The sequence below is a fragment of the Gadus chalcogrammus genome, chromosome 6 (genome assembly GCF_026213295.1).
Source record: "Gadus chalcogrammus isolate NIFS_2021 chromosome 6, NIFS_Gcha_1.0, whole genome shotgun sequence".
Classification (NCBI taxonomy): domain Eukaryota; kingdom Metazoa; phylum Chordata; class Actinopteri; order Gadiformes; family Gadidae; genus Gadus; species Gadus chalcogrammus.
Window position 1 is genome coordinate 3198505 of NC_079417.1, and position 15867 is coordinate 3214371.

The 15867-nt window shown below is 44.5% G+C and overlaps 2 protein-coding genes across 2 annotated transcripts; both read right to left on the reverse strand.

The window, feature by feature from the left end:
- Positions 1 to 669: 669 nt before the first annotated feature.
- Positions 670 to 8476, reverse strand: LOC130384241 (protein lifeguard 1-like). The gene is made up of 11 exons (XM_056592350.1): positions 8375 to 8476; positions 6573 to 6704; positions 6497 to 6539; positions 5301 to 5379; positions 4847 to 4900; positions 4432 to 4522; positions 4256 to 4293; positions 3635 to 3722; positions 2771 to 2860; positions 2236 to 2283; positions 670 to 1759 (listed from the first exon to the last, which is right to left on the reverse strand). The coding sequence occupies exons 1-11, from the start codon at positions 8474 to 8476 to the stop codon at positions 1610 to 1612; spliced, it is 915 nt and encodes a 304-aa protein (XP_056448325.1). The 3' UTR covers positions 670 to 1609.
- Positions 8477 to 10770: 2294 nt separating this feature from the next.
- Positions 10771 to 14111, reverse strand: LOC130384949 (zymogen granule membrane protein 16-like). The gene is made up of 6 exons (XM_056593360.1): positions 14055 to 14111; positions 13897 to 13949; positions 13224 to 13347; positions 12779 to 12878; positions 12548 to 12640; positions 10771 to 12436 (listed from the first exon to the last, which is right to left on the reverse strand). The coding sequence occupies exons 2-6, from the start codon at positions 13946 to 13948 to the stop codon at positions 12299 to 12301; spliced, it is 507 nt and encodes a 168-aa protein (XP_056449335.1). The 5' UTR covers position 13949; positions 14055 to 14111; the 3' UTR covers positions 10771 to 12298.
- Between the last annotated feature and the right edge of the window lie 1756 nt (positions 14112 to 15867).

The window sequence follows — 15867 nt, forward strand, 5'->3', positions numbered from 1 at the left end:
GGGGAATGAGCATTTGTGAAGCGTCAACTGGAATTGTAGTAAAAACCATGGCGACCTCGGTTGAACCGGCGGTTTCGTGATCGGAACACAGGACTGACGTCCACACCTGACACTCTAATGGGAGCTCTGTGGCCGGACTGCTGTTCTGATTACACCTGCCTGCAAAAGATTCTCCCTAAAATAAGCCTGCTGAAGTGGCCCTGGGTGGGAGAGAAGCTCTTATGTTGTTCTTGCTGTTTCAGATGGTATTGCATAGTAAAAAAAAAAAGCCTTTGCATTTGTGTACCCATGCATTGTTGTGTTGAGAGGAGCAGTATCATTTCCTGGCTGGCACAGGAAGGCGGTGTTCCCCATTTCCCTGGCCACAGCATCATAAGTGTGTGTGTGTGTGTGTGTGTGTGTGTGTGTGTGTGTGTGTGTGTGTGTGTGTGTGTGTGTGTGTGTGTGTGTGTGTGTGTGTGTGTGTGTGTGTGTGTGTGTGTGTGTGTGTGTGTGTGTGTGTAGGGCACAAGTCCTCCGTAAGGATTGTGTGTTCTCCTGTGTATTGCACTTCCGATTGTTCAGATGATTATGATTTTAAAACTGACAAAACTTTTTGTAACATATTAAGATTTTTCGGTTGTAAAAAAAAAAGAAAAAAGTGTGCTGATGCCAATAAAATGAGTTGAGTTTTATTGAAGGTGGTGTTTTTTTTTCGAGAATTAACATAGGAACGGATGATGAATATTTCTATCCTCATACATTTGCATTAAAGTAAGGGTATGTCACTTTAGCTCCTATGCAATTGTATTAGAAAGGCATTAAAAGTCTGTGATACACATAATGGTAATTCAAGAGCCCCTCAGCTGTCTTCCAGGGGAAAGAGCTGTTCCCTAATGCGGACATCCCCTTTTCGGCTAATGAGCCTTGGTCAAACCGTTCTGCTGTAAATTTTGTTTCTACCAAGAGCAGCCTTTAAATCAACTAAGCAGAAATATCTGCAATTAGGCAGAGGGATATCTGGGTGGAAAGGCCTACCTGTCCAACAGAACCGTCAGTCAGGGAGAGACAACATTTCTGGAGGGTGAGGGCTTGATGGACATCTGAGTTTGAAGGGACCGTATTGGGAAACTGCATTGAAATCCCAGATGCAGGGTTTCCATGTACAGAAAGGTAGGGGAAGGGGAGGGCTGCTTGGCAGGCAAACAGACCAATAACGGCTTTTGTACATAACAAAAATAACAGCAAATTGTAAGAACAGTATACAATGTTTACATCCATTTCCCCTCTTGACAACCGTGTAATGCATTTTGAATAATTGATCCAACATTCGGCTTTACAACCACCTATCAGCCATAAGTGTTCCTGGGAATTAATATATAGAAAGACAGACACCTCCGTGCAGAACACATTAAAGCCATACCATCAAATCACGTAAAAAAAAACCCTACCATTATACCAGACGGACAGGGAAAAGTGCCATTGAAGTGAAAACCAGCGTCAGTGCATTGCTCGTCGTTAAACACAAAAGTGCGATAAACGGGAATAAATCTGTTTACGGCGAGATCGATTAAAGAGGACCTTGCTTTCGCTAAACACGCGTCATTCAAACCCATATCTCTACAGCGTCTCAACGGGACAGGCCGATGGCTTCCAGCAGTAGCAAGAACAGAGTGAAGATGTCCAGGTACAAGGTGAGGGCGGCGAAAATGTACTCCTCAGGTGAGATCGAGTGCTTCCTGTTCTTCCCCACCATCTGATGGGTGTCCACCACCAAGTACTGGCAAACAGGGAGAGAAAGAGACGAGGATTCAGGAAAACCGTCCTACATAACAGGTGCAGTAGTCCCGCACAGGTAAGGATTCCATTGGTATTCTTATCCTAGCTATCTTTGTTGAATACAGGGAATGGGTTAACCAAGCGATTTTTAGTGCATGGAACTTGGTTCTATGGACATCCTTACTGGACCGACAGTGATATATTGTTGTTTCTCTTCTTCTGATAAATGCACTTATTGATGATGATGAAAGCTCACCACCGCCGTCGGGCGACGCGCAGTCGACTCAACAACAAGAGTTGAAGAGTGTCCTCTTCAATACTTAACACCCACCGGCACGTATGATCTCTGGCTGAACCTCTTTGCATGGCTTGAAGCTGCTCTTTTGTGGTATGCTTGTCACATCCGAGACGTATCTTCTAGAATGCACTTGAATCGTTCGGGGCAGCGTTTAGTTTTGTGTTTTGAGTGGTACTTACTATGGAGAAGAACAGGGTTCCAATACATGCGTACAATATGTAGAGGTACTGGGTAGACAGAGGAAAAAGAGCACAGCTTCAATACAACAGCATATTTCCAGTTGTATTCAAATAGAACTTGAGGCAGTAACCCATGTTCTTCTAGTGGACCCATTATCACTAAGATTCTAATCTGCCAACCATCTGAGTGCTACAGAGTGTTCTCATGCAATACAGTCTTGAATAATGCGTTCATCAATAACATCCCATTCGATAAGTCACTAGCTGGGTACTTTGAAGTAATATTTAATCTTTTCAAATTGGGTTTTATGTTTTTTAATTGCCTGTGCAATTTGTATGTCCGTTGCCGAAATGCTCCCAGAAGCTCTTGTTTGACGTCTATAAGAGAGAGTGACGATGACACCAGAAGAGCTTCTAACGATAGTTGTGCTATTGCTCACTTTGTGTGAGCAAACTGCTGAGCGGGTATGTCCTGAGGGCAGATGGATACGTCCTGATGGATAGAAATGAAATCAAGTCTGGCCCCTAGATTTACCTGGGATCTCATTATCGCGCAGAGCAATCCGAAAGACACCAGGGTCCAGACGAAGGCCCAGAGACAGCCCCTGAGTGCGGTGAAGTCCCACTGGGGAACACACAGGAGATGAGAGAGAGGAGAAGTTCAGACTAATTATGAAGCGCTACTGGGACATTGTAAGTCTACATTGAAACTAGGGCTGAACGATTTGGGGAAATAATATAATTGCAAATATTTTGACCAATATTGCGATTGCGATTTAATGTGCGAATAAATCATTCTTTAGTATGACCAACACAACATTGGAAGCAGTCAACCTAAAAACTGCTCTTTCCTTTGGGCCAGGCCGATGTGTTGAAAACAATTTATATCATAAACTTCTTTATTTAACTATTAAATTGTAAAATAAAAATAAAGATAAATGAATCGTAATGATTTCCAGTCAGTAAAGGTAACAATGTTTATTTATTTTTATCGCAGCCTTTGCGATTTGCATATCGCGTTCTATTACATCGCCATTTTGATTTGAATTCGATTAATCCTTCATCCCTAATTGAAACCTACAACCGAGGCTGCGCTTGAGAGCCCCTGCATTGCAGCTGTGCTCGGCACTACCTGGCCTTACTGTCTCATCTGGGACGTGCTGCAGTAACCCCACAAGAAAACAAAACTATGCAACAGTTTGTTGAAGTGTGTGTTTGCAAAGATCTCATATTCAGATGCTTTGACACAATTCTGCAGACTGCAACCCGAACACAAAGCTCCGGGTTTCACTCTCGGTTTCACTTTCGGTTTCACTTTCGGTTTCACTCTCGGTTTCACTTTCGGTTTCACTTTCCCTTCACCTTGGGTTTAGTATTGGTGGGGGCAGCGGGGCCTTACCTTAGACTGCATGGCAAACATGCTGAGGGAGAAGGACACCAGGGCCGTCGCCCCGATGGCCCAAAGAACTGCTTCTGCTGCAAAGTTGCTATTGATAGAGATGAGGGGACACACACTTTTACACACACACACACACATGAACTCACCCACGGCTAGCTAGCACTAGCATAAAAAAAACGTTTAGCTCCGGATAATATAAATGTTTCTTTCATTTATTATTATGAATCCACAAGTCTCTTTCATGTGAGTGAACCAGAGACCACGCGTTGGATATGCGTGGCATTATACATCCACCGTTGTTTTATTGCTATCACTAAAAGCATCAGTTATGGCATTCTTCTATTATTGGGATAATATGGAATGCATTATCGATGACGGAAGGCATCAAACAGCCAGGCTCATCGTAGCCTGGCTGGAGAAGTAGCCCCAGAAGAAAATGTAGCATTGAGTTCGGTTGAACTCCTACGATTTATTTTGTTGACTTCTTTGCCAAATCGTCAACAACGATATATCACCCAGAGGTGTTGGCGTCAATGCTGTTATGGCTTCCTAATCATATGTAAACGTCCCTCTATTTCCTAGCTGCTTCTTTCTCTGAACAGGACAGCTCCGGAGACTTACACTGTCATGCAGCCCAGCATCATACCCATCGCAACGGTCTGAGAGGTAGAGAGAGAGGAAAAAATTAGAAATAGCAACAGAGTGAAACAGACGGGCAGGGAAACAGGGAGAGGGCGATGATGTTGAGTGAAAATAAAGGAACCCAAACACTACGAGGTGTGATGAGGAAGGCTTACAAACAGGCCCAGGGCGATGTAGTTGAGGGGCACCCGCCGACGGAGGCCCGCGCAGCAGCAGAAGGTGAAGATTAATACTAGAACCTGCACTCTTCAATACACACACACACACACACACACACATACATGAATACACATTTACATACAACCACACATCAATACACACACACACACACACACACACACACACACACACACACACACACACACACACACACACACACACACACACACACACACACACACACACACACACACACACACACACACACACATCAAAATGCACACACACACATACACATCAAAATAAACACACACACATGCACAACCAAGCTAGCTGTGGGTGGACAGGCACACAGGTACATTGGATTTGATTTGCTTGGGGCCGAGTCTTGATTGGACGAGCACTGCTTACAATGTGTAGTAGGTGAACCAGTAGGTGGACAAGGTAAACTGCCTGAGAGTGTCCCTACAGAAACACAACGAGGAGAGGCACATTTGAAACTGTTTTATTGATTTGTATATCTCAAACAAGCACAATGATTTCATGCCACTATTTTACATCCTACGATTGGCCCGTAGTCCGTCACAGCCGTTACCCAGAGTGAATCAATCTCTGTAGCCAACTGCCGCTGCGTTTGAGTAATAACCAGCGAGGCACTTTGGCGAACCTCAACGGCCGTAAATAACGACAAAAATAAAAATGACTCCAAACCATAATGCCTGCAATCAGATGAATAGTGCTCTTAAAACTTAACGAAAAAAAAAAACCATCCGAAGCTGGTTAGGGGCTGATGGCCACCTGATTGGACAATGGCGTTCTCCGCTCAGATAGAACGGGGGCCGTGCTTCTGGCGGGGATGACTCACCAGTAGACGAAAGCGCAGATGACCCCCACGGTAATCAGGAGCTGCATCATCAAGGTCAGGTACACCTTCCGTATGAACCCTGGAGGGAGAGAGACAGGAGGGAGTCAGACAGACAGGAGGAGTCAGACAGGAGGAGGAGTCAGACAGGAGGGCAGAGAGACGGGAGGAGGAGTCAGACAGGAGGAGGAGTCAGACAGACAGGAGGGAGTCAGTCAGACAGGAGGAGGAGTCAGACAGGAAGAGGAGTCAGACAGGAGGAGTCAGACAGGAGGAGGAGGAGTCAGACAGGAGGAGGAGTCAGACAGGAAGGAGGAGTCAGACAAACAGGAGGAGTCAGACAGGAGGAGGAGTCAGACAGGAGGAGTCAGACAGACAGGAGGAGTCAGACAGACAGGAGGAGTCAGACAGACAGGAGGAGTCAGACAGGAGGAGGAGTCAGACAGGCGGACAGGTCGACAGATAATACTACTACCTATACTAATACTAAGATAAGAGTGGGCAAGGAGGAGGAGTGACAGAAGAGAGCCACACGAGAGATGGAGAAAAACGGATAAACAGAACAGGTGCAAGAGAGACGCGCGGTCCATATCGGGCAGCAGTTTATTACCATGAACGTGTTGAGCTATGTATTGAAAGGGGGGGGCTGACTGTAAGAAGCCAGGGAACCATTTTCAATTTCAAATCAATTTCGAGGAAACACACAAATGAAGGGGTAAACATTGGCTTCTGTGGTCCAGTCACACACTCAGGGACGAGTGCTGCCCATAATAAAAGACCCCCCCCTCTACACCCACTCTTTCCCCCCCCCCCTCTCTCCCACCTCACTCCTCCCCCCTCTCTCTCTCTCTCTGCCCCCCCCCCCTCTCTCTCTCTCCCCCCTCCACCTCTCTCCCTCCTCTCTCTCCCCCCGCCCCTGCCCCGGCAATCTCTCGGGTTACCCTCCCCCCCCCCCCCGCCCGCACCCATCACCATCTCCCCCCCCTTCACACACCCCCCCCCCCCCCCCTCACCCATCACCATCTCCCCCCCTTCACACCCCCCCCCCCCCCCTCCCCCATCACCATCTCCCCCCCTTCACACCCCCCCCCCCCCCCTCCCCCATCACCATCTCCCCCCCTTCACACCCCCCCCCCCCCCCTCCCCCATCACCATCTCCCCCCCTTCACACCCCCCCCCCCCCCCCCCCCCCCCATCACCTCTTCTCACTCCCGCGTCGCTGAAGCAGTTCTCCTCCTCCCCCTCCTCCCCCTCCTCCCCCTCCTCCGCCTCCACCCAGTACTCGGGGGGGTTGTCGGGGGCCGGCCCGCCCCCGTACGGTGCCTGGCCCTGGGGATACGCCGCGTTGTCGTAGCCCCCCGGGGGGTACACCACCGCGATGCCGGACTTCTGCTCCTCCAAATGCGCCTGGGGAAGGAGGGGGGGGGGGGGGGGGGGGGGGGGGGGGGGGGGGCGGAGCAGAGCTGGGTGAGGCGGGTGAGGTTAGGGTGGGGGGGTCAGGGGTCGGACACCATGCTGGGTGGACCCGTAGGAACGGAACTGAGTTAACGTGAATGTGTGGAGGATAGGATTCTCTGCTGGGGTGCTGCTCTCATGTTCAGTCTTACATTCAGTGGACGTATGCATACCAGACACATATAATATATAACTATATATATATAAATATATACATCGTTTTTTTTATAATTAGTATTTTCCAATACTAATTATCTGGCTTTTCCCACACATGACATTTAATATGACGTCAGGGAAAACAAAACACCAGACACATGCTAACACAAAACCCAAGTCAGCAACAATTCCTGAGTAGTTTTAACATCTCAAGCTTCTGTGGATATTTAATTGAGCCGTGATTTAAAAGAATAAAGTGTCGAGGCAGATCTCCCATGTATCAAGGATTGACCCCTGAAGCCAAAGGTCACCGTTCGGCCAGGGATGGTTTTAATTTTGGGGTGTACAATATGTTCAGGGAGAGACACATATAACATATAACTATATACATATAAATATATACTTCGTTTTTTTTATAATTAGTATTTTCAATTTTTTTTAGTTGTACTTTGATTTATGGTTTCGTTTTTTTTATCCTTAAGCAACCAAATTATCTATCACAATCAATTGGTCATGTAGGTCTGCACACACCGATTCAAGTTGACATTTGTACCCTACTACAAACCAGCCTCTCCCTCTCTTTATATCTCTGTCTCTCTCTACCACTCTCGTTCTCTTTATTGATTTTTATCAGCATCCTTGGAGTGATTATGGTCTGGGATTGAATTGATATGATTCTACAGGTTTATTGGGAGTGGTGGTAACTTATGCATGAGATCAAAGGAAATAAATGGAATCAATCCTAGCGAGAGCATAAAGTAATTTGGCAGCATTACGAATGTGTTTAGGCAAACAACACAGCGGATGGCACTGGTTAGAAGCCCAGGATTGCTCTGAATTCCCCTAAAGCTGAACTTAAATTGGAATGTGTGAACTAATCACCAATTACCAAACTCAATAAATCTCAATTTGGAAGCATTTCTATTTTGACCATTTCAGTATTTGTCTTTGTTAAAGCGGGGAAATTTAGACAATTTCCCCTGTTCCCCTATTTGTTCTCAGATAGGCTATATAATAATCACTGGTCTTACGAATGAGATTTAAATCTAAATTCTGATAGCAAACCAGCTCAGATCTGTCTGAACGAGGCATTTCACTTTTGGCTGAACGTTGCAAAGTTGACCATTAAGGCTGTGTTTCAGGTTAACCGGAACTTTCGATTAATAGGTACATAAAGCACTTCAAATATGTACATCATTTATAAAATGTCTCCAAAGTAGTGTTAACGTCCAGTTTATGTCGTTTTTGGTAATCTCTAGATGGCCTAAATTGTAGAACATTGTTTGTAAGGGTTTTAAATGAACACCACGTAGACTCTATACATTGATTGAAATCCTCTTGTGCAAGCCTCATCCACTCTTAGGGAGAATTTCTCCGTAACGAATCAGGAAAATAGGTGAAACTACGCCCCTTTCTGTGTTCGGTTTCCTGCCCAGGCTGATGCCGTCTCCTCCGAGATCACTCACCTCATAGCCAATTTGGTGAGGCCTGGAGGAACCGAAGCCTGCGTAGTACGGCGGTGGATTGAACCCATAGTCGTTTCTAACTCCGTAGACTTTGGGCTCCATTCCAACAGAATCCTCGCGGTGGAAGATGCTCCACGCACGAGCTACAATGAATACAGATTATGTCAGCCACACCGCAGTATTATTTATTGTCCTGTTATACAAGATGCATCTTCCTTGGGCGACGCGCATTGTGGCTATGACTTTGATTAACTGTGGATTGACGAATCAGTAAATGAAGATATAAGACAGATGATAAGGCAGATAGGAAACACTGATATTTACGTAGCGTCAGCATGGCTTGAGGTTCACAGGGAAAGAGCTGTATCATATTTACAGATATTGTGTAATTTATTTCACGGTTTAAGTACACCATTGAACTGAGGACATGCAGGTGTCATCAACAGATGTTATTTTACACTAAAATGGATTCTACAGAGAAGTCAAAGTATCGCGTGAAATGTTTTATCTCATTACATGATCGGCTATAATAGTCCACCATCAGTTTAACAATGCTGTGGTCAGATACACTGCAAACTCAAAATGAAACAGCCAAACTCGTCAGCATCAAGCCTTTGCATTAGAATAGTCAAACAAAGCCAGTAATGGCTCTTCACTTTCCACGGAGAAAGCACTGGAAACAGTGACCTTCCATGAGGCATTACACCTTCTCTGAATCTCGCCTGTATAGTATCTCACACACTGAACCTGAAACGGTGCAATAAAAGTACCATTCCGCTTACAAAATACCCCATCCTTAACTATCACTTTAGGCACTACTGTCATACGATAAATGAATAAATAAAAAGGTTTTTAATAATGCGTTAACAAAGTCACCTACTTACCTGCGGTCTGACAGGGAATTAAGCCTAGCTCCTCTTCCTAGACTGTGTGTGTGTGTGTGTGTGTGTGTGTGTGTGTGTGTGTGTGTGTGTGTGTGTGTGTGTGTGTGTGTGTGTGTGTGTGTGTGCCTCAGGGGCCAAAGTCTACTCGCTATCAGTCCTGTCCCACAGACAAAGGAGGACTTCTGCTCGGGGAGGAGAGAGGATGTACCCTTCATTCGGCTGAATGGGGGTATTAAGAAGACATTTTTAACGCTAAAGGGGACCTATTACGCTTTTCGACTTTTATGACCTATAAACGTTGTTATAATGATTGATAGTCATGTTTAACCGTACACAAAAAACGATGTAGATTTTCGGGAAACTCTTCCTCTCATCTGGGCGCTTTCAGCATTCTCTGTCAACGCTCGGTTTCGTCCTTCTCCGCCCCCTCGCCCCCCCCTCCTGCCAACCCAACTCCGTTGTGATTGGTTACCTTCCTTGAAGCGCGCGCGCGGGCAGATTTGACCAGGCATATGGTGGCATGGCAGGAGTGCCTCTACGTAGATGTTTTCCCGGAAATGTGAACAAGTGAATCGCAAACGTTGTCCCGAGTGTTTAGCGCTCTGCACAGCCACCCCAGACTGTCAGCAGGGAATACGTAGAAATGCATGTACGTCATTATTTGACACTTTAGTACGGTTAAACATGACTATCAATCATTATAACAACGTTTATAGGTCATAAAAGTCAAAAAAGCATAATAGGTCCCCGTTAAACTAAGGCCCCGTCCACACGAAGCCGATTTCATGGCAAAACCGCAAAGGTCTTGTACGGTTCGGCCTTCCGTCCACACGAAGCCGACGAATCCGCTGACCGAAACCGCAAACTTCTGAAACCACCCTCGGAGGTGGTTTCAAATCTACCCGGTTTCGTTTTGGATTCGTGTGGACGCCTGAAACCGACTGAAACCGTTAACCATGACGTCATCGCCCCACCCCTCGACCCTCTAGCCAATGACTGTTAAGCCCGCGGAGTCTCAGAACTCACAACAACAAAGATGATGAAGGACTACAGGCTTGTAATCGTTCTGCAGCAGATCATGTCACTTGTTGGGTTGCTAAGCCATTATTTATTGAGACTGTTGACTGACTGTTTGTTTGTGTTGTTAGTGGTTCGGGGGGCAGCCTTTATGCGCATGCTCGCCTCTTCTTCTTATTTAATTTTCTTCTGAATTTCTGTACCAGAAGCAGCGCCCCTTATGGGCCTGGCATGTGTACTACAGCGTTTCTACAGATCTACCCGGTTTCGCTTGACTCCGTCTTTACGGAGATACTCCGAAACCGGATAGATCGAAACCGGAACGGTTTCGCCCGTTTCGGCTTTGTGTGGACGGGGCCTAAATGGAGCAAGATGGCGTTGTTGTGTCAGAGCAAAGTGTCCCCTCCCGCTCCATCTTATGTCAACGAAGATTCTGATGGGGTTTTCTATTTTTTTTTTTTATTCTCTTAGCTACAAACCCACACATTTTCTTTACACCTGTATTTTTGTACCGCATATATCGACTGAGGAAGTTTGGGTTGAAACAAAACAGAACAGGAAGAGAGTATAAGGAAGTTCGGAGGGCGGTTTGGACCGTAGTGGTGCGGTTCCACGGCGTCATTTATTACCGCGGTTAATCATTCATGGAGCCCGGGCCGCGTAGGGCCCTCCATCACCCAGTCCGCTAAACGGACTGATTCCTTCATTAATTTACGTAACTGGGAATAAAATAATGAACAGGCATGAGTCGTGTCTGGTTGGCAAATACCGAGAATGAAGACGGAAGGTCTAGGATTGTGATGTGGTGACTAATGGCGTCCATCTTGCGGTTGATGTCTAGCCCGGTGTGAATATAGGCGAGATTGAGAGAAGGTGTAATGCCTCATGGAAGGTCACTGTTATTAGCAAAAGGTCATAGGTCGGACTTATTTGTTTCCAGTGCTTTTGAGTCTTTTAAGCCTTACATTTTTGAAATGCCATTATCTTTTTATTGATTTTCCACACATGACATTTAATATGACGTCAGAGAAAACAAAACACCAGACACACACTAACACAAAACCAAAGTCAGAAACAATTCCTTAGTAGTTTTAACATCTCAAGCTTCTGTGGATATTTAATTGAGCCATGATTTAAAAGAATAAAGTGTTGAGGCAGATCTCACATGTATCAAGGATTGACCCCTGAAGGCAAAGGTCACCGTTCGGCCAGGGATGGTTTTAATTTGGGGGTGTACAATATGTTCTGGGAGAATGATCGATCGATGATTCGATCGTTGGGATTTCTTGAAGACAGCAAAATATTTGATCAAACTTTTGGTAACTTTAAAAGGCACCCAGTGCAACTTTATGTAAACATTCAATGAAAAATAAACATTCAATTTCCAGTCTTTTTTACACGTAGTAAGTTTCAATAACTCCATACCATTACATATCGACATTCAAGGAGCAAAGATGAGACGTCGCTGTGTGGTGAGAACTGATAGAAAATCGTAAACAACAACAATCGCCGGTGGGGAGAAGCCATTTTTCCATTGACTGGAAGCCTGCTTTATTTATTGTAGGTTACAAAAAATAAAGAAAATGGCGGCATTGTTGTTGTTATCGATTTTCTATCAGTTCTCACCACACAACGACGTCTCATCTTTGCTGCTTGAATGTCGGTATGTAATGGTATGGAGTTATTGAAACTTACTACGTGTAAAAAAGACTAGAAATTGAATGTTTATTTTTAAGCCTCGAAAGTTGCACTGGGTGCCTTTAATAAGCCTTGAGTTCAATTTAGAGACTAGTGTAAAGATACAATTACTAGTAGTTAGGATTTAGTTTGCAACATAGGAATGAAGCCTCAATCATTACTACCAACATAAGTGAAGTGGTCTAAACACACCTACCTTATAACTCATCCAGGTTTTGATTCCAATCACACCACAGAAACAAAGATCTGATTATGCTTATTGTGTTCTATTGCTTAATAGGAAATCTTCAGAACTCAAAAGTCAGATGTACTTTTAAGCATTTGGTTAGGAAGTACTATTTCCATAACCCTCCGGGGCTAACCCCCAATGGGCTCCCAGTGATGTGATCCCATTGCCATTGAACCGCCCACTCAAAATCCGAAGCTCCGCCTCCGCATGCTCGGGGTAAAAGTTGAAGGAATACTGCAAAAACAGAAGAAAAAAAAAGGGTTCAATTCAGACATAAATAAAATATCAATAAGTCAATACAAAAAAGATAAGAATGAACAGAGAAATAAATTAATGAAAGAGAACCTGAACTGGCTGGCCTGCGATGAGATAACGTCCTCTGCTTGTCCCAAAAATCAACTGATAGATGAAGTTGGATGTGTGGTATTTTCCAGACACCTGTAATATTAACATTGTTATGCATTGTTATAATAGTAAAACAGTTGTGTAGAGTACAGGGATTAGGCCTATATGAAAAATGTACAAATGGTTGGCAGGACAATGATTGACAAGAACATAGTAGAGACGCATTTTAACCTGAGTAATGGTCTCTCCTTCAAATAGGTCCAATCTCAGGGGGGTGTGGAAAGCGCGACCAATAGTTCGGTCCCACCTGGTGCCGTAACGCAACTGGAAACTAGAAGAACAACATGGGGAAACTGTGTCAAAAGTTTAACAGCATAAAATAACCACGCAAAGGCACACCCACACACAAACACACACTTTACGAATCTATTATGTTGTAAAATAATAATAACAATAATCATTCAAGTTTTAACTACAAAAATCATATTAATCACAATAAAAAGGGGAGGGGGTTTCCTAAAATAAGGTTAACAGTCTTGCTCAAGTCTAGAGTACAATTTCTTGACCAGGAGGAGCAGAGGGTCAAACTGACCCTGCCTCCATTTTTCCAGACAAGCTGCTCTCTGTGGTCATCTAGCGTAGATGTAGTCAGACTGAGAGGTACAGTATGTCGTACCCGGTAACGTAATTTCCAGGGTGCTCCCAGACTTTCACGCCTGTGATGCTTCCTTCTCCTGAGGTCACGAAGGGAGTTCCTCCACCTGATCCAAGGGCTGGAGAGTATGAGTAGTACTCATTGGCTGAAGATAATGAGAGAAGGACAATACATAGCTTCAGTATAATATATGTGAAATAAGTACATGCACCGACGGGAAAAGAAAATTAGCAACTAATAAAACAACACAAATAATTGCAGTTCTTCCTTCCATCTGGAATTTGTATCTGAGATTCTCATCAGCTGATTCATGACCAATGGCAAGACTATCCAGTCCAACCAGTCATCGGTGGACCAGGGTACTGGCTAAAAGCCAGCTCAAAGAGAAAGCTTTCAAAAGAGACGTGGCCGACACACAGTGAAGTAGGAGAGTGTTCACGTATACGAGCAAAGTGGTCTGTAACAGAGTTAGTAATAACAATAATAAAAAATTAAATAATATTAATAATAATTCCAGTTCCTACACCTTGAAACTCTGACCCATGAACAAATAGCTAAAGGAAGACTATCAGACATCCAGTCAAAGTTAAGTAGCATTGAGTACCGACTAGCTTTCCTCCAGAGAAAGCTTTCACAAAAACGATAAACATATTGGTGAAGTGTACTGAAACAGCAGGAAGGATCGATTACTTACGTTTTGCCAGGCAGGCAACCCAAGCCGCCGCAAACAACAGGACAGAGAGCATCCTAGATTAAAGAACAGTGAGCTGTTAAACTAAAACCTTCTCATTAGTATCAACGTCCGGGCAAATAAAGTATGCAACTACAAATTGTAAAAGATCCCAACCATACCTGTTGAAGATCACAGCCGTACCTGTGAGCTGCTTGGAAGCATTTGGTTACCGCCTAACCTGTGTGTCGGACTTAAATATACTTCCCAAACAATGCTGTCATCATTTCAGCATTCTTTGAATGACTATCTGATAGATAAAATGCACCAGCATTTCCTCTACAAAAATAGCAGCATACTTCTCCATCAGCACCTCCTCTCTCTTCCAGAGTTGGGCTGGATGGTATTTGTTAAGCCATCCTTTACTGCAGTAGCCCCAGTACCCACATAAACTCCCCATAAATTGCCATAACATCTACGTTTATGAACTGTTGATAAAGAACCCAACAAACGAGGATTTCAAAATGTGTATGAAATCCCGAGTACCGAGTGTAATGTTGCGTGTCTCCCAACTTGATTATGACCTTGCACTATGAATTCGAAAACTGAGCGGTAAGCCGTACACTCTCTAGGTCCGCTGGAGTGGGTTGTGCGGTTAAGTGTATTAACAACACAGACACAAACCAAATCCCACCAATAATCACTTTTAGAAGAATAAGAGTGTAATATAACATTTAAATTAAGAATTCAAGTGTATTCAATCAATGAAAAATTGAGATTTTTGTGGTTGGATGTAGTTATTATTCAAATAAAGTCATTGCTAAATAATAACCAGCACTTATTGTATCTTGAGTTCATTGATGCAGTAATTAATAAAGCTAAATAAACTATGCATATTTTAAATGTGCCATAATTTTATTTGTTTATTATTATGGGGAATGAGCATTTGTGAAGCATCAACTGGAATTGTAGCAAAAACCATGGTGATAAAAGTTGTTTCTGATGGTATTTAGAACGTCTCTGTCCACCTGGCCCTCATTATCAATGGCAGTTCTCTTCAAAGCGTAGTTGGCGCAGCTTGGTGAGGAGACAGCGCCAAAAAGGTGTACTACCATTCTGTACTCAACTAGGGGTTGGTCGACATTGCCGTGAGGCCACCATAGGAACCTCAAGAAGTCAGCATCATTTTCAGGGACTCGGACTTGATCAAACATCCCCTCAATATCTGCCATAATAATGGCCACTGGTTCCTGTCTGAATCCGAGTATGCCGCCCAGGAGTGTGTTTGTCAGATCAGGTCCTTGCAGTAACTGACGATTGAGTGAGGTGCCCTGAAATGATGCAGCGCAGTCGAATACTACACGGATTTTGTTTTTCTTCTTGTGGTATACTCCATGGTGGGGTATGTACCACACCCTACCATCGCTTCTTGACAATTGGTCATCTGGTATCTGCTCAGCATGGCCTTTGTCAAACATTGCATTCATGAACTTATTGTAGTCTGAACGAAATGACTCATTCTTCATGAGCTTCCTCCGCAGCGCCATGGCTCTGAGCTCTGCTACAGTCTTGTTGTTTGGCATGGTCAAGTTCTCATCCCGGAAGGGCAGTCGCATCATATAATGGCCATCTTTCTTCACAGTTGACTCATCAGCAATTTTCAAGAATTTCTTGTCTTCAAAAGACAGTTCAGGTTGCTCCTCACAAGCCCTTTCCGGGAAGTCCAGGTTGTACTGCTTGACCAGCAGTTCCTCTAATCTTGTCACAGAGATTCTGTTGGAAGAGACACACGGTCGGCCACGTTCATCAGTAAGTGCACCACCACTCAATGGTCCGTTGATGATCCATCCTAAGTGGGTCTTGACAGCATAAGGCCCGTCTCCTTGGCTGTGAATGATACTCCAAGGCTCCAGTGCCCGTGGGGCATTGGCACCGATAAGCAGACCTATATCTGCTTTAATGGCTGCAAGTTGAACGTCTTTTAAGTATGGCCAC